This window comes from Lynx rufus, unplaced genomic scaffold, assembly GCF_022079265.1.
Source record: "Lynx rufus isolate CCGP_SWC_20201006 ecotype Redwood Valley unplaced genomic scaffold, mLynRuf1.p SCAF_4, whole genome shotgun sequence".
Lineage (NCBI taxonomy): Eukaryota > Metazoa > Chordata > Mammalia > Carnivora > Felidae > Lynx > Lynx rufus.
The window spans coordinates 18,168,985-18,189,465 of record NW_025814856.1 but is presented as its reverse complement, the minus strand read 5'-3'; the positions used below and the strand labels follow the sequence as shown (position 1 = coordinate 18,189,465).

At 57.5% G+C, this 20,481-nt stretch overlaps 3 protein-coding genes across 9 annotated transcripts in view; 1 reads left to right on the top strand and 2 right to left on the bottom strand.

Annotated features, from left to right (window-relative positions):
- Nucleotides 1–2,247, bottom strand: part of RNF123 (ring finger protein 123) — a 30,938-nt gene extending 28,691 nt beyond the window's left edge. For 3 of the 5 annotated variants that reach the window (XM_047094945.1, XM_047094947.1, XM_047094949.1), the window contains exons 1-2: nucleotides 1,829–1,935; nucleotides 229–346 (exon numbers count right to left, since the gene is read on the bottom strand). In XM_047094945.1, the coding sequence (XP_046950901.1) occupies nucleotides 229–310 (82 nt within the window). In that variant the 5' untranslated portion in view covers nucleotides 311–346; nucleotides 1,829–1,935. Of the gene's footprint in view, nucleotides 1–228; nucleotides 347–1,828; nucleotides 1,937–2,230 lie in introns of those variants that run through there. The other 2 variants (XM_047094946.1, XM_047094948.1) reach the window with 2 other exon arrangements.
- A 481-nt stretch (nucleotides 2,248–2,728) lies between these two features.
- Nucleotides 2,729–7,409, top strand: MST1 (macrophage stimulating 1). Of its 3 annotated transcripts, none has more exons than XM_047096220.1 (18): nucleotides 2,729–2,822; nucleotides 3,457–3,604; nucleotides 3,677–3,789; nucleotides 3,869–3,983; nucleotides 4,066–4,202; nucleotides 4,281–4,397; nucleotides 4,541–4,659; nucleotides 4,840–5,008; nucleotides 5,178–5,308; nucleotides 5,372–5,493; nucleotides 5,620–5,756; nucleotides 5,842–5,877; nucleotides 5,964–6,084; nucleotides 6,251–6,328; nucleotides 6,460–6,606; nucleotides 6,688–6,794; nucleotides 6,897–7,036; nucleotides 7,164–7,409. In XM_047096220.1, exons 1-18 carry the CDS (start codon nucleotides 2,729–2,731, stop codon nucleotides 7,323–7,325), a joined length of 2,193 nt encoding a protein of 730 aa, XP_046952176.1. In that variant the 3' UTR covers nucleotides 7,326–7,409. The 3 variants fall into 3 exon arrangements, with proteins under 3 accessions (XP_046952176.1, XP_046952177.1, XP_046952175.1); XM_047096221.1 differs by having other exon boundaries at nucleotides 4,824–5,008; nucleotides 5,391–5,493; XM_047096219.1 differs by having other exon boundaries at nucleotides 4,281–4,401; nucleotides 5,391–5,493.
- Nucleotides 7,410–7,805: 396 nt separating this feature from the next.
- Nucleotides 7,806–17,081, bottom strand: APEH (acylaminoacyl-peptide hydrolase). Its single transcript, XM_047096218.1, has 22 exons — nucleotides 17,033–17,081; nucleotides 16,825–16,957; nucleotides 16,130–16,256; nucleotides 15,630–15,723; nucleotides 15,448–15,523; nucleotides 15,195–15,358; nucleotides 14,891–15,028; nucleotides 14,702–14,793; nucleotides 14,584–14,624; nucleotides 14,378–14,499; nucleotides 13,788–13,848; nucleotides 12,500–12,597; nucleotides 11,770–11,821; nucleotides 10,857–10,945; nucleotides 10,267–10,405; nucleotides 9,439–9,522; nucleotides 9,278–9,358; nucleotides 8,846–8,934; nucleotides 8,566–8,756; nucleotides 8,355–8,457; nucleotides 8,163–8,269; nucleotides 7,806–8,073 (listed from the first exon to the last, which is right to left on the bottom strand). The coding sequence occupies exons 1-22, from the start codon at nucleotides 17,042–17,044 to the stop codon at nucleotides 7,968–7,970; spliced, it is 2,199 nt and encodes a 732-aa protein (XP_046952174.1). The 5' UTR covers nucleotides 17,045–17,081; the 3' UTR covers nucleotides 7,806–7,967.
- Between the last annotated feature and the right edge of the window lie 3,400 nt (nucleotides 17,082–20,481).

Genomic DNA, 20,481 nt, shown 5'->3' with positions numbered 1-20,481 from the left:
GACTGGGCTGGCTTTACAGGCTCCTGGTCCTAGGCTAGCCACAGGGGTCACAAGAGCAGTCATGTTGGGTGCACTGCTCCATCGCGGCTGATGGAGAAGAGCTGGCTCACAGGTACAAGGGGTGCAGCAAGGCTTGGAGCTCACCAGACCTGGGACTTTACCGCCTTTGTCTTTTCCTTCTCCTTCCCTCAACACAAGGAGCCTCCTCCCAGACACGTCAGCCCTTACCTGTGACCCTGGATTTCTCAGCATCTGATGTCAGCCGATAGCTCTTGCGGGAGAAAGACATGCTGGACCCCTTAGATGCCATCCTTCATTTCTTGTGGGCAGCCAGCGGTCCTGGGGGCTGAGCCGGAGGCAGAGCCTATCTATTTGAGGCCAGCCAAGGGCCCCCATACCCACCTCAGTTCTGGGGCAGCAAGAAAGCTTGGGAGCAGGTGAGACCAGGTACATGCACACTCACACACAAACCAACCCGGGGCAAGAAACCAGGGGTTCCCAGCTTCCTACACAGGGCTCCACCATGTTCCAGTGCTCAGCACAGGGCCCAACGGAGAGCAGTTGCCAGATATAGGTTTGTTAAACCAAACTAAATGTCTCAACCCCAGGAAAATCAGACCAAACTGTCCAAAGTGAGGTGGCCTAGAGACAGAGACCCTGTATCCTTCTCAGTTGTAAGCCACACTAGGTCTAGCTCATTCCCAGTAGAGAGAACCCTACACCCCATTCCCCAAGTGTGGTCCATCATCCAAGGGCTTGGGGCCATCTCCACCTACAAGTCCTACTGATACCTAAGGCCAGGATCTTCCCTTCTCTTTTCCAAAGGCCTTGTTCCCACTCACACACACAGCCTCTCATCCATCATCTCAGCTCCATCAGAGCACCACCCAGCTATCATTGCAGACCCTGCTGGTCTTCCCAGTGCTGTCCATTCCTTACATGTCATGGTGTTGCTGCAGCTGCAGATGCACTAAGTCGCTGGTAACTGCCTCACTGATCTACAGCTGTGCTGTCCCCAATACAGTAGCCATTAGCCATATGTAACTATTTAAATTTGAATTAAAACATAAAAATTAAGAATTCAACTTCTCAGTTATATTAAGCACATTTCAAGGATTCAGCAGCCACATATGGTTAGTGGTTACTGTACGAGACACTAAAAACAGAACATTTCCATCATCACAGAAAGTTCTGTTAGACAGCGCTGGTCTACAGCCTGGCCTTCTAGCACTGCCTTAGACTGCACTCCCTTCTCCGCAGCCCAGTTCCTTATCTCACCTCAAACAGGTCCTCCGTTCCCACCACACACCCTTGCCCATTCACAGTCTGCACCACGCCCGCCCCTCGAGAAGGTGACTGTCCCGCCTTGCCGCCTACCACGGGCCCTCCGCTGGCATCCATGACCGCTGCGCCTCTCATACCAGAGTAGGTGCAGGGCAGATTAGACCTGATCACTCATTTGATCAGCAAACCTTCCAGACATCCACTCCGGGTGTCAGGTGCTGAGGACCCAGCTGATAGGCGGACCTTGACTTTGCTCGGGGACTCCCTGCCACGTCGATCCTGTCCAGCCCCGCCGAGGAATCCGGGCTCCGGACCGAACCGACCCCATCTCGGAGCCCAAGGACGCGAAGAGCAGCGCATGTCTCCCCCAAGTCGCCCCCGCCCGGCCCCAAGCTCCGGAGAAACCTTCAGGTCAACTCCAGCCCGGAGTCTCGCATCACAGGCTGTAAGCCCTGAGCTGTGAGCACCCTCGCCGGGCCGGCCGCAGGTGCGAGGGAAGCCGCGGGGACCCTCCCGACTCGGAACCCAGCCGCCCCTCACTCACCCCCAGCCTCGGCCGCGGCGCCCCGGCTCACAACATCCGCCCAGCCTCTTGTCTACGGCGCGCCTCCAGGGCCAAAACGCGCGCCTGCCGCGCAGGCGCACCAGTCAGCGCCGGGCGTCCTCGAGGGAGCCCCCTCGCGGCCTCCAGCCGGGTAGTTCAGGGCCTCTGCGTCGCCGGACAGGCCCAACCGCCTCTGACCCCCCCCTGTGCAAGAGAAGCACCTAGCCTAGCCGGGTCGGAATGCTGTGTACTAACTGGAGCCCCAGGCCGCCTATCGCAACTCCTACCCATACCTGGAGGCCCAGCCCAGAGGTTGCTAGGACATTTGAAAGGCTATCTGCCAAGGTCCCTGCAACCTGTCACCCCCACTTCCGTTCAGGCCAGACAGGTCGCCTCGCTTACCTTTCCTGGGACGGCACCTGTGGCAAGGCGAGGGGAGCCTCTCTGGGCCCTGCTGCCAGGGGCGTGGGCTGACCTGCCTACAGCTGGGGCAGATAAGACAGCAAAAGGGGAAGGCTGCTTTGAGGCTGGGTCAGGGAACATTTGCCACTTTACGAGGAAAAGCTGAGGCTCAGAAAAGATTAATATCACACCACCCAGGGGCTCCCCAGCCTCTGGCAGCGATTATGTCCACACTAACTTCCCCTTCAGAGCAATGTGAGCTTTAGGGTGTCTCCATCCCTACCCCAGGGCACATCAAGTGTCCCCACTGAAACTTTCCAGCACCTGCCCACTACATAGGCCAGAGTAAGGGGCTTGACATTTCACCCAGGGGGCCTGAGGCCTGGCTCCACCCCCATTCCTGCCACTGGGTCTCAGGTCAGGCTCTAGCAGGCCTGGGGTGGGGGTGTGGAGGCAGAGCCACCCAATCCCGTAGGGACAGGTTTCACAACTTCCCGGATGCGGCTGTGGTGGGTCACAGTGCAGCCTCCAGCCAGGAGAATGGGGTGGTTCCCACTGCTGCTGCTTCTGACACAGTGTTCAAGGGTCCCTGGTGAGTGCCCCGCTCCCTGATCCCCAATTGCCTTCAGGAAGGAGTCAGCCCTAGCTAGGCCCAGCCTGCCATTCAAGCCAGGAGCTCACTTTCCCACTAGGCATGGAGCAATGAGTGCTCTTGGCTTCTTGTGCGGAGCTGGGCAGCCCCTGCCTATTCAGGCCTGAGTTAGAACATCTGTTGTAGCACTGAGGCAGCATTGAAACGGCACAGATGCATGCACACGTGCAGGCAATTATCCCTCATGAGCCTGATCTAACCCTCTAACCTAACATATGCCCTAGAGCTGATGAGAGCTCAGACTTGGACTCAGAATGCCTGGGTTGAGTCTTTGCAGGGTAATTTAACAGCCCTGAGCCTTAGCATTCTCATCTGGGAGATGAAATGAGCTCCATAGGGCAGGTACCACCACCCACTGCTCTCATAAAATGTAGGTTTTAGACCTGAGCCTAGTACTTTGCCCACTGTTGATAACTACCATGTCTGGGCCTGCTTCTCCCACCCTGTACAGGGGTGTGACCTTTGAACGTACCCACAGGGTCCATCCCAGAGGCCTTGTAGCTTTGATCCCCTGAATGAACCAAGCATGGATGTGCTGATATAAATGCATTGACATGCATGCCCATCCCCGCAGGGCAGCGCTCGCCCTTGAATGACTTCCAGGTGCTCCGGGGTACAGAGCTGCAACACCTGCTACATGCAGTGGGGCCTGGGCCTTGGCAAGAACATGTGGCAGATGCTGAGGAGTGTGCAGGGCGTTGCGGGCCCCTACTGGACTGCAGGTGAGTGGCCACAGGACTAGATAAGACTGGGTGGCAGGGGAACCTGGGTGACTCTGTGCCTTGTCCTCCCAGGGCCTTCCACTACAATGTGAGCAGCCACGGCTGCCAACTGCTGCCATGGACTCAATACTCACCCTATACACAGCTGCAACGTTCAGGGCGCTGTGATCTCTTCCAAAAGAAAGGTAAGTGGCTGTGGAGAAGGGTGGGCCATGGATAGGGCTGCTGAGGCCTCAGGACTTACAATGGGTCTCTTGCTCCCAGACTATGTGCGGACCTGCGTCATGGACAATGGGGTCAAGTACCGTGGTACGGTGGCCATCACCACTGGCGGCCTACCCTGCCAGCGCTGGAACCATAGGTTCCCCAATGACCACAAGTAAGACACCTCCCCCTCTGTCCTTGCCGGCTGGCTCCTGCCCCCACCCCAACACGCATTGAATTGCTGCTCTCTGCACCAGGTACACGCCCACACTCCGGAACGGCTTGGAGGAGAACTTCTGCCGAAACCCCGACGGGGACCCAGGAGGTCCCTGGTGCTACACGACAGACCCTGCAGTGCGCTTCCAGACCTGTGGCATCAAGTCCTGCCGGGAAGGTAAGCCGCTCTGGGTCCAAACTGGAGTGAGGAACATGCCCACGCCCGTCCACGAACCCACCGGCACTGTCTCTCCAGCCGCTTGCGTTTGGTGCAATGGCGAGGAGTATCGCGGGGCAGTGGACCGCACCGAGTCGGGACGCGAGTGTCAGCGCTGGGACCTGCAGCGGCCACACGCGCACCCCTTTGAGCCCGGCAAGTACGTGTGCGCGGGCTCGGCACCTAGGGGGCGAGGCTAGGGGAGGGGCCAGGACTCCAGGGGCTGGACCAGGTAAATAGCAGGGGACAGCCAGTGCCCGAGTCCCGGGGTTTTGTTCACGCCCTGCTACCGCCCTCAGGTTCCTTGACAAAGATCTGGACGACAACTATTGCCGGAATCCGGACGGCTCCGAGCGGCCCTGGTGCTATACCACCGACCCGAAGGTGGAGCGAGAGTTCTGCGACCTCCCTCGCTGCGGTAGGGCACGGGGGCGGGGCCTGGGAGGGCACCCAGGGAACGTGGGGGCGTGGCCTGACTGGGGAAAGAGGAGCGACTGGGCGTGACCCGGAGGTGGACCCACTGGAGTTGGCCTCGGCCTCAGCCCCAGCCCGGGTCTCAGCTCCCGCTCAGGCTCCGACCAGCCTTGGTCCATCCAAGGGTCGGAGGCACAGCCGCGCCACGAGGCCACGACGCTCAGTTGCTTCCGCGGGAAGGGCGAGGGCTACAGGGGCACGGCCAACACCACCGCCGCAGGCGTACCCTGCCAGCGGTGGGACGCGCAGAACCCCCATCAGCATCGTTTTGCTCCGGAGAAATACGCATGCAAGTGAGGTGCGGGCCGCCGCTGGGGGCGTGCTCCTGCGGCGGGGACGTTAGGAGAGGGGTCCTGGGCGGCGCTTGAAGAAAGACGGGGGTCGGGGGGGCGGGGTTCCAGCCGAAGGCTGGCTGGCCCGCGGGATGGGCCCCACCAAGAGCTGAGGGAAGCGCCCGCCCAGGGACCTTCGGGAGAACTTCTGCCGGAACCCCGACGGCTCGGAAGCGCCTTGGTGCTTTACGTCACGGCCTGGCATGCGCGTGGCCTTCTGTTACCAGATCCGGCGCTGCGCCGACGACGTGCGGCCTGAGGGTAAGGCCCAAGCTGAAACTGGAGGCCTGGAGCGGGAGGGCTGGGGCGAGAACTCGCCAATAGCCATCCCCGCCCGTCACAGACTGCTACCACGGCGTGGGGGAGCAGTACCGCGGCTTGGTCAACAGGACCCGAAAAGGTGTCCCGTGCCAGCACTGGTCCACAGAGATGCCACACATGCCGCAGTGAGTTGGCCCGCGCGCCCGGCCCCTCCCCTGCCGAACCCTAAAGCGGTACGCCGTAGCCTCTCCAACTGGAGCCCGGCAGGGTCAGGATTACCTTGCTAGGATTTTACTCCCTTGCCCACTCAGGTTCACACCCACCTCTGCCCCCCACGCGCATCTGGAGGAGAACTTTTGCCGGAACCCGGACAGGGATAGCCATGGGCCCTGGTGCTACACTACGGACCCGGGTACTCCGTTCGACTACTGTGCACTGCGACGCTGCGGTAAGTGACCCTCCCTCGGGGCCCCGCCCCCAGCCTCCACCAATGAAGGCTGGCTCCCTCAACGCAGGTGAATTGGTTCTTTCAGATGATGACCAACCACCGTCCATCCTGGAGCCCCCAGGTATGCACTTGGACCAAGTGTGGGTTGGGGTCTCTTTGGGGCCTCCATCTAGTTGGGAGTTTCCCGCGGCCCATCCTGTCCCCCAGACCAGGTGGTGTTTGAGAAGTGTGGCAAGAGGGTGACCCGCCTGGACCAGCAGCGCTCCAAGCTGCGTGTGGTGGGGGGCCAGCCTGGGAACTCGCCCTGGACAGTCAGCTTGCGCAATCGGTGAGGCACACTGCCTCTCCTCAAGAGAGGAGCTGAGGATATATCCTCCGTGCTAATGCCAGGGGAGTGGGAACCTGTCCCTGGCCTCAGAGGTCCTGGCCAAGAGATGGCAGGTCCAGCCTGTGTCCCAGAACTCACGGTTTTCTCCTAATCTCTACTCCTCCAGGCAGGGCCAGCATTTCTGCGGGGGTTCCCTAGTGAAGGAGCAGTGGGTACTGACGGCCCGGCAGTGCTTCTCCTCCTGGTGAGCCTCCCTTGGATTTGGGGACCCAGTCCCACCCCCCTGCCTCCTCTTCTCCTTAGCCACCTTTCCCAGGTGAGCCTTGGGGCAGCAGGCTGCGTGTCATGACTGATCTAGCAGAGCTTCTCCCCCAGCCATATGCCTCTCATGGGCTATGAGGTGTGGTTGGGCACCTTGTTCCAGAACCCACAGCCAGGAGAGCCAGGCCTGCAGCAGGTCCCAGTGGCCAAGATGGTGTGTGGGCCCTCCGGCTCCCAGCTTGTTCTGCTCAAGCTGGAGAGGTGTGTGACAAGTCAAGAAGGTGTGAGGTGGGGCTGACCCTTGGGGGCTCACATCCTGAGTGCCCTCATTTCCCATTAAAGACCTGTGACCCTGAACCAGCGAGTGGCACTCATCTGCCTGCCCCCCGAGAGGTATGTGGTGCCACCAGGTACCAAGTGTGAGATCGCAGGCTGGGGTGAGACCAAAGGTAAGAAAAAGCACAGCACAGTGGCATGGACTACCCCAGGCCAGGAGGCCTAGCCTCAAATTCTATCCAGAGGCCCTCTCCTTCCCATTCCTCTCACTGTAGGTACAGGGAATAACAAAGTCCTAAATGTGGCCTCGCTGAATGTCATCTCCAACCAGGAATGTAACATCAAGCACCGAGGACGCATACGGGAGAGTGAGATGTGCACTGAGGGACTCTTGGCCCCTGTGGGAGCCTGTGAGGTCTGTACCAGGGTCCCATTCCCAGCTCAGGGAGGGTCTGGGAAGCTGAAAATGGGCTACTTTATCCACAAGGGGGCTAGTCTCTGCCTTGGCCTAGGGCTCTCTTACCAGTTCTTCCATCTACCAGGGTGACTACGGAGGCCCACTTGCCTGCTTTACCCATGACTGCTGGGTCCTGGAGGGAATTATAATCCCCAACCGAGTGTGCGCCCGGCCCCGCTGGCCAGCCATCTTCATGCGTGTCTCTGTGTTTACGGACTGGATTCACAAGGTCATGCGGCTGGGCTAGGCCCAGCCTTCAATCCCATTTACTTTGGAGAGAGAACAAAGGTTGTTGTCAGACATAAAGCTGCCTCTCCTCTTTACACCTGTACAGGATGCTTCTTAGCCTCTGCTAGGAAATCAGTTGCTGTATGCACGTGGTTCAAGCCCAGCATAGCTGGGTTAGGAGACCTGGTTTTTAGGACTACCTTAGCCTGGGGCACTGTGGAAGAGCATGGCCTCATTAGTTCCCTAGACAAATTGGTGGTAAGAGAAGGGTGGTGTAGGGCAGTTTCTAACAGAAGGAGCTGCTGCAGAGACAGCTAGCCTGGGAGTATCCCAGTTGGCCCTGACAGGCAGCAGCTGAGCCTCTCACTGTCCCCTCCCTCTCACATTGGAGGTAGGTGAGGTCCTTAAGGTTACCACACCCAGAGCCTATGGTCTTTCAACCCCCAGGGTGAGGCTGGAGTTAGGGATGGCTTGGTACAAAGTACCAGCAGGAACCAGATTCTGTGTCCTCATTTATTATGACTGTATAGCCTACATTCCTCAGCTCACCCATCCATGGAGTCCAGAGCCCAGGAATCCTCTTGCCGATCTGCCAGACCCTGGGGCTCTCCAAGAGGAAAGTGTGGCTTATGCCAACCAGCTCATGCAGGGAGGCATGGCTTCAGCTGCCCAAGTGCGTGTGCAGCCAAAGCACGGCATTCATGAAGCTGTCTGACTCCACCTCCACTTCTGAAAGTGCATGGGTGCTTTTGGGATAGAGCAGGAGCCTGTAGTGGTCGGGCAGCAATGTTTGAGATTGGACGGCTCTCCCTGCTCACCTGCCCACCAGCTGCCAGGGCTGTCCTGATGCACTCACCGAACAGGCACGTTCCGGGCCTTGAGGGCACGGTAATACTCCATGCCTTGCTTGAAGGGCACACGCCGGTCCTCCTGGCCTAGCATCAGTAGTAGCGGTGTCTTCACCTGGGGATGTGGGGAGTGGTAGTGAGCAGGGCCCCAAGGCTCTGGACAGATTGGCAGCACACTGGGCAGAGGGAGGGATGTATACCTGAGGGGTATACTTGATGGGTGACTTGTCCAGCATCTCAGCCCACACGCTGACGTCTGGCAGGCAGTCACTGCTGTAGGGGAAGCCAGCCTCCACCACGCACCTGCAAGAGACTGTGCTGATGCAGCCCCAGGAGCCCTGAAGCATGTAGGGGCTCCATGGGGGTATGAGGTGAGACAGAGAAGGGCAGGGACCTGTGGAGCACACTCACCAGTCAGGGATGTCAGTGGAGCCCATCATGGAGGCAATGTTGATCACAGGGTTCCTCACTACACAGGCACTGTAGGTCTCAGGATACTGACCAATCAAGTGGCAGGAGAGGAAGCCACCGTGGGAACCACCCATAAGAGCTACTCGGTCAGCATCAAAGTGTTCCTCCCGGAGCACCTGCTCTACTGCAAACTACAGGGTGGGGCAGAGCGTGCTGCAGCCAGCTGCCCACCCAGCTGAATGGAGCACACCCTAACGGTTTACCCCCCAGCCCCTGCTACCTGGACATCCTTCACATCCTGGTGGCCCACGTTGCCGGGAAGGGAGAGGATGCTGTCCTGGCCAAAACCCGTAGAGCCACGATAATTCACTGGAAGCCAGAGAGGAACCAGACAGGGTGATTAAGGGACATTCCCAGCCCTCTGGACACTCTTTTCACCCATCTGTGAAGTAGGCTTTGAGGCCAGCTGTACCACAGACTGTCAAGGCGAAGGGGCCAAGAGATTTGAGGCTGTTGCCCAGTGACCACAGCACTTTCCATGGAAGTCCCCATGGAGCCTGAGGCTGGGCCACGCCAGTTCCTGGTGATGGTTGCCAGGTCCAGGCTGCAGGGAAGCCTGGAGACTAGGGTGGTACCTATGATGCTTGTACAAACCAGACCACTCCATCACCCTCCACAGCCTTACCACCGCCACAGCGCCCTGCTCACTCACCTAAGAGTACTGCAAAACCCATTTTGCAAAGCATGGCTGGGAACAGCATCCAGGCAGTGACAAAGGATGAATGGGGTCCCCCTGCAGACATGGAGCAGAGGGTGAAAGAGCCAGCTAGGACGAGTGATGAGAGGGCAGGGGCTCCTAGACCAGGTGCCTACCATGGGGCATGACGACCATGGGCACTTGGGTCTTATCTGGAGAGTTGCTGGGCTGTAGAAGGATTGCTTCAAAGTCAAGGCCAGCTGCAGGGAAAAGACGGCAGTCAGCAGAGCCAGTCCTGCTGCCCAGGGGCTTCCTGAGCTGTAGCTGCAGCTACCTGAGCTGTAGCTGTAGCTGGGGCTGACCTCTGGAAGAGTGATCTGGCCAAGGTAGCCTGCACTGAGACACTTGGACCCCAGGAGTCACACTCCTGCCCTACTCAAGGACCCCAATCAGTTGGAACAGCATTTTCTTTTTTTTTTTTTTTTTTTAAATTTTTTTTTTTTCCACGTTTATTTATTTTTGGGACAGAGAGAGACAGAGCATGAACGGGGGAGGGGCAGAGAGAGAGGGAGACACAGAATCGGAAACAGGCTCCAGGCTCCGAGCCATCAGCCCAGAGCCTGACGCGGGGCTCGAACTCACGGACCGTGAGATCGTGACCTGGCTGAAGTCGGACGCTTAACCGACTGCGCCACCCAGGTGCCCCTGGAACAGCATTTTCGATGAGGGGTGGCCAGAGACCTCAAATAAGGCCTGTCTTCTTTGAGCCTTTGAGTTTCCCTACTGCAGAAGATTTGGCCTGGTGATGCCCAGCCCTGATACCCAGAGTAGGTGTCCAGATACCCAGATGCTATTCCCCATAACCATGCCTAAGAGGAACAGAAAACCTCTTAGAGGTAATCCCAAGAAACCCCACAATGTGAGACCGGAGGCAAGAACAGTGACCACAGAAGCCGTGTGCTGGGGAACTTGGAGAAGGTGTCCCTCTGCCATGGCCAGCTCACCATACTGCACATTCTCTTGCTCTGGCGGTGGCTGCAGTACCCGGATGGCCCAGGAGATGTCCGGAATAGGCTCAGCCTCCTCCAGGGACACCCACAATACTGCCTGCTCCTTCCCTGCAGGAGGCAGGAACCCAACTTTCTGCCAAGGGGAAAGAGTGTGTCATAGGTGGTCTGGCTGCCTCCCTGCCCTTCTACCTCTGCCCAGGGTGGGAGGTGGGCAGCTCTCACTATTCTTGGGCCTTCTACCCACCTCCAGAGGGTACATCCTCCAGAGAGACTCCTGTTGTGAGCTGGTATATACAGAGGCACAAACACGCACACACCTCCCTTCTGAGCCTTTAGGTTCTACTGTCTCCTTGTGCTCTGCTACGTCAGAGTATTGGCCACTTTCCCAGGCACCCTGTTCTTTATAGAGCAGACCTACACCTGGTAGTTCCAGTGGGTGCCAGACCTTGTGGACCATCCTGGGCCTGCGTCTTGGTCTCTCAAATGCTAACCAGCCATAGTCAGACTCAGGCCAGTTCTCTGACCTAGGGAGCTCTGCCTACTCAGAACCCTCACCTCCTGGTCTGGGGCCCACCAACACTCACCAGGCTTGGGGGCAGGCTGGGCGTGGAGAACTGTGCCACCATGAGGTCCCGGTCAATTGCCAGCAGCTTCCAGCTTCCACCAGACCCCCCTGGAGAAGGCAGATGCTACCACCTTTCCCACCCACTCCCTGCATAACCAGAGTCCCAGGCTGGTGGCTGTATTCCAAGGTGTCCCTTTTACCTTGAGAAGCAAAGGGACACCCACAAAAGGACACCCTACTGCACATAGCCATGGGCGAGCCTCCTGCTTAGTCCCTTGTTCATCCAGCAGATGCTAACTAAGCCCAGGGACTGCCAGATCTGGGGACACAACAGACTTCCATGGCACGTCCACCCACCACTTAATGACTATAGTCTTCAAGGCTGGCAGCTAGGCCTGGGGGGTTGGAGGGCTGCTGATTCCGGGCAGTGGGGTCCAAGGAGATTCTTAAGCAGGGAGTGTATCATGCAATACAGTTTAGGAACAATACTTTGAAAGCTTTGTGGAGGAATGACTATTGTCAGGGCAGGCATAGAACTCAAAAGACATTTTAGTGGCAGCGTCACAGGCCCACATAAGAGGAAGATGAGGGAGCCAACACAGGGTTCCTCATGGGCCTTGGGATGGCAGAGCCGCCTCCGAGGTTTTGGAGGCCAGGGAAGGATGACTCTGGCAGATCTTGGCAAGAGAAAACTTTGTAGGTTTGAGGAGCAGGGGTGTGCGGAAGCAGGGCCGGGATGTGCAGAGCAGAGTGGAGAAGGGAGGCAGTCTGTTGGCTGGGAAGGTCCTGCATGGTCAGGGTCCTTGAGAGATGCAGTAAAGGCTGCAGAACAGTCAGCGGTGCAGAGTGGCCCAGAGTGCCACTACTGCCCCATGTGCTGGAGTCCCAGTCCCACCCCTGGCCTGGCTGGCTTGCTCACCAGCCCTGCTCACCAGCTGTCAGGGAGGTCACAGTGCCCATCTGGGTGTCCACAACAAACAGGTCCTGAAGCAAAGGGGAGCCCACATGTGGCACCACATCCAAGAGCCCTATGAGTCCCTCTCCCACCTCCTCTCTTAGGGACCTGTGGGCCAGGGCAGGGCTGTAAGCAATTATGGCAACAGCTCCTCAGTGCAGTAAGTAGTGGCTTGAAGGCCTGGACTCAAATCCCAGCCCCATCACAACTTGCTGCCTGACTCTGGGCAAGGCAAGGAATGCCTCCGAGCCCCTGAAGTAGCACGAGGAACAAATGATATCACACTCAAAAGTCTGGCACACTGTAGGTGTCTCCACCCAATTCCTGGGAGAAAGCCTCTGTCCCATCTCTGTCAGTTCCCTGTATAGTGTTTGGGGACCCACCCTAGTGGCAGCCCCCTTGTTCTCCAGCTGGAAATGCCTGGGAGAAGGGGAATCACACATTTGCCTCAGGAGGAAAGGCCAAGGGTTCTGTCGTGGGGCACCAGGGCAGGCAGCAGCCTCCTCAAGAAAAAGTAAGTCCAGGACAGGGGCAGGCAGGGAAGGGACTCGCAAGACCTTATGGCTAGGAATTCCAGCTAGCAGTGTGCGTATGCTATGCCCCAGGCCCAGGGCTCCTGGAGGTTGGTCAGAGAGTCTGCCTCTCAACACAGGGCCCCTTACCTGCCGGCGGTCAGAGAGTCTGCCTCTCAACACAGGGCCCCTTACCTGCCGGCTACGCTGAGCTGAGTCAAAAACCACTCTCTGGCTGTCAGCTGACCAGCATCCCAAAGGCAGAAGGCTGCAGTAGATCCCAGAGAAGTCCTCTGCAAAGATGGGAGGGCTGAGGGCTATATCTGGCAGTGGAGGTATGGGAGGTCAAGACTATGAGGCAGGCTGGGCTGCTGAGGAATTCACAAGAGGCCCCTGCAGCTGTGACAGAATGGCAGTCTTACACATGGGGATACCCTAGGTGATGAGGGGGTGCCTGAAGAGGGGGCTGGGGGTGGACACCTCTGAGGACCCAGGAGAGGCAGAGTTCAAGAGCTTCTGAGAGAAACCATAGCTGCTTGGAAGAAAAGCACTGGCTCTCCTATGAACTGCTCTTATTGGGTCTCTGATAGGGACCAAGTGCTGTAACCAAGATGACACCTTTCTGTCCATTATGGTGTTTAGCAGAGTGCCTGGCAAAGAGGGCTGAATAAATTCCATACTTCAACATCACTCATTTAACCCTCACTACAATGCTATAAAGAAGCACAGATCCATCCCCACACAGATAATAAATGAAGCTCAAAGAGGTGAGGACACCACCCAAGGACCCATAGCTAATAAGGAACAGAGCTGGGATTCAGACCAGATCCCCACCACTGTATCCCTGCAACCCCAAAAGAAGATAAAGACAACATATCTTGTTCACTGGACCCCTGGAACTGAGCAGGTGTCCTGAACAAAGAGACTATAACCCCTCAGGTCCTTGGGATGGTTCAGGATCCCAAACAAAGCAGTGAACACTTGAGACTGTGACCAGACCCTGTTGGCCAAGAGCCACCCACCCAGAGACCCCACTGACTCAAAGGCTTGGATGGGACAAACGCTAGGGTGGGGACTGGGAGTGGAACAATGCAGTACCCTTGAGCTTGGAGCATTTCAAGTAGGACATTCCAACCTAGTGCACTTTCTGAGACCCCACTGGAACAGAGGATTTAACCAGCCACTGGAAACATAAGGTCTACCGAGGAGCTGCAGCACGGGGATGAAACCATCTAAATCCCCTGCCAGCTTGGGCCACTCTGATCTCAGCTTTGGTCCAGCTGACTTCCTTCTATCAGAACCGCTCCCTATGGTGATGGCCCCACTCCCTGTGCAGGCTGGTCATGGGGCTGGCCCGACAGGGAGGGATACTTCAGACAGAACCCAGGAAAGAAGAGCTGAGGCAGCTGGCCCTGCATGCAAATGACAGATGGAGGGAAAACAGAACTGCAGGCTTCACTGCATCCAAAGACACATCCCTTACCTCCCAGCTGCCGAGGCACGACGTCCACCACCACTGAAGTCACCTTGGTATACCAGTCGTACTGCAAGAGAACACCCTGGTCAGGCCCACCAAGGGACTGGCAGCGTCCTGAGGGCACAGAACTCTGTACCCATCCTCTTCTCTGATAACCCTGGGTAGCTTCAGGGGAGGGGAGGACCTGAGACAAGCCCAATGTATCTCCTTTCTGGTGACCTGGACAGACATCTGGAGGGGCCTCTGACTTTCACAGGGAGCCCAGAGCTCTTCTTGGGGAAGGACTAAGACTCTAACTGCACACTTTATCCTAGCCCCTTGCAGAGCCTGGCCGATGAGAAGAAAAAGGAGGAGCACTCTCGTAGACAGAGGGTGCTCCAAGGTGGTGAGTCCTGACAGCAAAGCCCCCCCCCCCCATGCCAGCATGCTTAGCCTCCAGGGACTGGCCCTGGGAAGACAGGCAGAACTCACACCATCACGGCACCCAGGACAGAAGGGTGCCCATGAGGGGCCCATGAGGAGATGAAGCTGACCCTTCTGCTCTCATCCACCATCCCTTCCTCTTGCTGACCACTCCCCGCCCACCTCCAGCTCACCAGACATAGCTGACTACATTGATGATGGGGGACCAGAGATGGGTACTGCAGGTAGATGACGCGACACTGGTCTGGGCTCAGCCGGGGAGAGGACACAGCCAAAGAGTCATCTGAGAGAAGCTCTAGACCAGATGAAAATGTGAGCATCATGTAGGCTGGCAAGGCCAGCGTGTATCAACAAAGCACAGGTGGGCACCAGCACTTACCACACTGACCCCCGGTGAGGTCCACGTAGTAAAGGGCTGACCTGGAACCACCAGAGAGACACTCAGCTTCAGAACCAGCCTGAGCTGTGAGGCCCCCTGTCCTGCTCTGCTTCCTCACCTGCGATTGGTGCAGAAGCGGATGCCCAGCCTGAAGGGCTCATGCCACCAACCTACAAACACCACACCTGTGTCTCCAGGGGCCCAGAATGCCTGTAAACAAAACCCCAGGGCAAGTGTGAACAAGGAGCAGTGGCTCAAGCAGGGCCCCCCAGACTCCAGGAGTGGGGTAGGCCAAGTCAGTGCTAACCTGTCCAGGGGACACACTCTCAGGGACCCCCTCAAGCACAGAGATGTTGCCGCTCTCAACATCCAGCACGCAGAGCACAGGAGTGCTTTTGGAAACCATGTTTTCTCCCCAGTCTTCGTAAAACACAAACTGATCCCCCTAAGAACACAAGACACTCAATGCCCAGCCTGTCTTGCCTGCCCCCTAGAAGTCAGCGCCCCCCCCCCACCTCCCCCAGTTCTGGCAGGCACAATGTGGGCAGGGAGCACGCTGAGCCCTAGGCTGCCCAGAAGGGCCTTCTTGGACTGGCCATGAACATGAGCACCTTGACAGCCTGGTCTGGCTTCTTCGGCCTGGCCATTTCATCATCGCTGCCACTGATGTCCAAGGCTTTTGTCTGAAAGAAGGACTCAGCCTTGGGGCGCTTCTTCTCTGCCACATACAACAAGTGTGTCTCCGAGTGCGACCAGGACAGGCAGCCAAAGCAGTCTGGGTGCAAGGAAGGCTGATCAGGGGGAGCCCTGGGCTATGGCTGCCCCTCCTGTCCACCCTGTCTGCTCACCAGCCAGCTGTCTCACCGTCCTCATACACAAGCCCATGTTTCTCCAGCAGCGACAGGTTGAAGCTCTTGAGCTTCCGGTTCTTCTCCCAGACCTGAGGACATCTGGGCATCAGGTTACCTGTCCCCCTCCCCACAACAGAACCTCATCTGTGGGACTGAGCCCCCAGTTGCCCACGACCTGGTCTCATGCAGACTCACCTCCAGGAACTGCTTCTCCTCCCCAGGGCTCGTGCCTCCAGCCTTGCGCAGCACAGCTTTCATGGCGCCTGAAGGAGAGTCTCTGCTCAGCAGCCTGAAGAGAACACAGGTAGCAGTTCGGGATTCTACAGTGATAGCCCCATCCTGCCCCCTTATTGACCACAACCTCTTAGACAAGATTCTTGACACTTTGGTCCCACATCAGCCCCTGCAGCCCTTCTAGCTCCACCATGGCAGCTGGCCTTGCCTCTCCTGCCTGGTGCAGAGGCTGTACTCTCCCCAGCCTCCCTGAAGCTCCATGGGCTCTAGTCCGGGCCCAAATGTGGACAAAGCCTCCAGTGCTTATCAGGCCATGTTACTGAGCTTATAAGGGGCAAGAACCTGGCTCCTGGCCTCCCTTCAGGGCCCTACCTGCACCAAGACACATGGTACACAAGGCTTTCATAAAAGGTTTGCAGATGGCTATGGTTTTGCCCACAAGCTTCTTCCCTCAAACTTACTCCCCGCGGGTCTCCACACTGTTGCCTGCAGGCCCTGAGAACACCACTGAATCCCCGTCGTGGAACACCAGGTACTGGCGGCAAAATCGGATGTTCTCCATGCGTTCCAGGTCCCTCTGTGTCCACTCTGTGAGGACAGGCATGAGACTGCTAACAAGACTGACCAGTCCCAGTACAGGCTCCTCTCAACACTGCCCCCACCCTAGGAAGGCCCAGCCCACCTCCCCAGTCTGTCTCCAGATATACTGGATGCAGGATGGACAACACTTGGCCACAACTCAGGTGTAGGCCTGAGCCGATGGCATGTCAAGAGAGAAATCACTACTGCTCCCAGTAGCCACCACCTCCACTCTAGAACTTGACAGGAGCCTGGCACGTGTAGGGGATAGGTTGAGGGGGTGAGCCTACAAGGCCCACACCATGTATCCCGGTCTGAATTCTACTCCCACACGCTCAACTCATGCAATCAAGGGCACCATGCCAGAACACACCGAGCAGCGTCCCCCATACACCTGTATGTAGGGTCCTCTGAGGGGTGCACCCTCCCACCCCTAAGTCCACGTTCTCCAAGCCCTGTCTTCTTCCACACACTCGTGTGCACTGTCAAGCATAAAGCCCTCCACATCTCCCTTCTCTCCACGAGAGCGCACGGCCCCGGAATGGGCCTGCCACTCGATTCCCCTCCATACACACACCGGTGTGCACCGTCCGATAGCGGCCCCCGTACTGCGTGGTGACATCCGGGCCCAGGCAGGCGGCGCTCAGCGCGGGTTGGCGGCTAAGACCCCGGTACAGCGCCGCCGCCTCCTCGGGCTCGTTCAGCAGCACCTGCGCAGGGGACACACCAGGGTCAGGCCCGGCTCGGGCTGCAGGGGCCACGGGCACCGCGGGCCGAGCCCTCACCTGGCGCTCCATGATACCGCTCGGCCGCCGGGGCGGGACGGGGCGGCGCGTGCTGGCGCCCGGAAGTGAGGCTCCGGGGGGCGGAGCCAGGAACGGCCCCGCCTGTTGAGCCACCGAGCATAGTGGGAGGGGCGTGTGTTCTGACGAATGGGCGAGGACCCTAAGCAGAGGGGCGGAACCTCAAGGGTGAGGACGCGAGTTCTGTGAGTGAGTCGTCTGAGCTTTGGACCCGGGAGTCCGGGAGGGTGGGGGCAGGTATCTGGAGGAAAGGAACAGGCGTTTCCGGGAGGGCGAACTGGTCTGAGGCCAAATCCCAGACCTGGTACTAGGAGAGGAGGAAATGAAGTCTCTGAGTAGAGGGGCTGGCTCTAGGAAACGGAATACAGGATCGATCTGTAGGCAGTGCGGGGCCTGTGAGCAGTTACGTGGCTCGAGCGAGGAGGTGAGGTCTGAGTCGGGAATAGGCAGTGAGGTGAAAGAAGCTAGGTCGGACAGGGGTGGACCCTAAGAAGGACAGGGCCTTGGGGGGGTGGGGGGGACGCGGATCAACAGATCTTTGAAGATAAGGGCGGCGCGGGACGGGGCAGAGCCAAATAAGGGTCGGATCCACGAAAAGGCGAAGAGGGCGTGTCCAGGAGAGGCGAGGTAGGGGCTGAAGCTGGCCCCAGCAGGCATCTTCTGCGGCCCTGGGGCTGACTGTTCCTCCTGGTCCATTACGAAGCAAACATTCACCAGCAGGTACCAGTCCCTGTTCTGGAGGGGCTCCCAGGTAGATGCGGAGAGAAAGACCGAGGTGCACTCCTGTGGCGGAGCGCGCAGAGCCCTGGGGTGCGGGTTAAAGAAGGGCGGATGCTGAGCTCTCCGGGTGTCGCCTGGGCTTATCGGCCACCAGGCTTACTCTAAGAGCTATCTGTCGTTGCAGCCCTCAACCGCCCTGCTCAGTGGCACCTTACTGGGGATCATGAGAGGGTGGGTGGATCTTACCTCCCCAGGCCTCATCCAAAACTTTTGGGTGCAGAGGGCCTGATGGGGGTCAGGCCGCACCCAGAACCAGAAAACTTCCCGTGGACAGGAGAACCTGGGCAGGTAGGCTCCCTCAGTGCAGTGGCACAGGACTGGGTGGGTTATGATGGCAGAGGAGGGCGGGAGACACTGGGCAGCAGTCAGGCTAGTAGGGATGTCCCCTACTCCATATACCCTGAGCCTGGGTGGTCTTCCACACCTCAGGGACCAGGCTTCCTGCACTCTGCCTTGCCTCTGAGATCCCCACTTGCCTGGACTGCAGCTTCCCCTTCCCCATCAACCACATTGGACTAGTTAAGTAAGAACAGTCCCTACTTTCTGAGGCCACTTGCACTTGTGACCACCGAGTTTGTACAAGCCTGTCAAGGCCAGAACTGAGAGGAAAGAGTGACCGCAACCACCAAGCTGAGTGGAAAGGTTGAAAACTAAGATGTTCATCACAGTGTTATTTATTATTTTAAGGAAAATCGGGATTGTGGTGCCCAGCCTGCAGGGTGTGTACTGTAGACTGGCTATAAATTCATCATGCAACTCTCTGGAGGCTGGGCATTGGAGAATAAACGTCTAAGTACCTGGGATGAACATGTAGAAATAAACAGGAGGCTAGAAAACAGAAGGTACTGCACCTTCTGGCTTCTGTTTAAAATGAAAAAGAAAAACAGGAAGTAAGGACATATGTTAACATACTAACTCTGGAGGAAGGTCAGAGGTGAGGCTGATACTCTTTTCCTTTATCTGTATCTTAAGAATTTTCTAGCAGCTCTGGGTTACTCTAGTAAGGAGGTTCACCCATGCTGTTGGGTCTGGCAGCCTGCAAGAGTTGAGGGGTTGGGAGTAGACATAGCAAGGTAGATAGGTGTGGTGCTTGTGGGCAGCACCAGGGGGCAGCACCTGCTCACCTGGCTAACCAGGAACCGGGGCCAGAAAGAGGCACAGCCTGGACACACCCGCCTTGGAGGCACCATCCCTCAACACCTGCACAGTGAACTAACTGCTCCCTCCAGGTCCAAACCTGGGAACTGCCCTGAGCTTGTTTGTGGAGGACCCGTTGTTTTTGGCCAGCTTGGTGTAGACTTAGCTGTGGCCTTGCCAACACTTCTACAACATACCCCTTTTACTCTTCTCCCTTTAACTGTAAACAGGACTGTCACAAGTTTGAGGCTTTGTTCCTCTGGCTAAGTCTTACCATTTCAGAAACCATCCCAGAGACAGTCTGTAGGTTGTTTATATCAAGTCCTTTTATTCTGATACCACAGAATTACCTTGTCACAATACAGGGGGAGGGACACTGAAGTACCACGAGTTCTCACAGAGCACAGGAGGACGGCACACAATTCACAAGGTCATGTGGAGGACTCGGGTCATTGCACTTACAACTGTAAACTTGTTTGTTTCACTTTGTACAGCACTCTTCCCCCCCTCCAAGGAGAGAAGGAAAGAAAGGGAGAGGGGCAAGAAGGGAGGGAGGGAAGGAGTGAGGGGAAAGCAAAAACAAGACATGGAAGCTAGCAGAGAAAAGGCTTTGGGCAGCCACCACTCTCCAGGGCACTGCGCTTGGAGAGCAGGAGCTGATTTGATCCCAGAGGCTGAGTGGGGCAGACACGCACACACATACACATTCACACGCTTGTTCACATGCATACACACACAGTTATCTCACGATTTCCATGGCTCTCCAGCGCCACCCCAGTGCACGTGGCAGCAGGGCTGCTGGTACCCAGGGAGACAGAGATGATATCTCTGAGGAGTTTCAGTTGGTCAGGCCTGTCCCTCTGACCCTGTCGGAGTCCACGATGACAAGTATTTACAGATGGGGGGAGGGTGGCATGAGGGCAGGGGAAGGGCCATGCTGCCATGGCAAAGGATCTGCCTAGAAAACTCCACACAGGTTCCACAAGACAGGCCATAGTTACTGCCACTGCTGCCCTCTCATCATGGGCCCTGAGACCACATTCTCTTCCCAAGGACTAAGTGGGTGGGTGGGAGGGGACTGTCGCTGTGAAGTGAGTGCATTAGGCCCTGGAGTGGGCAGAGACAATGCCCTTGCTCATGACACTGGGGAAGCAGGTATGGAGAAGGCCTAGATCACATCCCAGAAACTCTGCCCATTTGGAGATGGGCTCGATGCTCCCCCACTGCCAAGGTACCAAAGGCTGGTCCCTCCGTCTCTGGCTGCAGTGCCTCCAGAGTCACAGCTGCATCTACACAAGGGCTGGGACACTTGTGGCCCAGAGGGGCCTGCTCCAGCCACCTTCACAAGGGGTGATGGATACAGATGTGTCCTGGGGGTACAATGGGGAGTGGCAGATGTCAGAAATTTCAAACTCAGAAGGCTTGGTCACAAAGGAAATTTGCTGGAAAGTCAACATTGTAGAGCCTAAGACTGGGCCCGATGGAGGCTGACCTGCTGTCCTCTCCCTGCTTGC

Bases quoted from the DNA above. Each gene is read 5' to 3' on its own strand.
- MST1 (XM_047096220.1), top strand. From the start codon at position 2,729: ATGCGGCTGTGGTGGGTCACAGTGCAGCCTCCAGCCAGGAGAATGGGG. The intron at 4,660-4,839 runs GTAGGGCACGGG...GGTCCATCCAAG, and splicing joins CTGCGACCTCCCTCGCTGCG to GGTCGGAGGCACAGCCGCGC. The intron at 6,795-6,896 runs GTAAGAAAAAGC...CTCTCACTGTAG, and splicing joins AGGCTGGGGTGAGACCAAAG to GTACAGGGAATAACAAAGTC.
- APEH (XM_047096218.1), bottom strand. The intron at 16,257-16,824 runs GTGTGTGTATGG...CTGTCCTCACAG, and splicing joins CTATCGGACGGTGCACACCG to AGTGGACACAGAGGGACCTG. The intron at 14,625-14,701 runs GTGAGGAAGCAG...TGGTGGTTCCAG, and splicing joins CGCTTCTGCACCAATCGCAG to GTCAGCCCTTTACTACGTGG.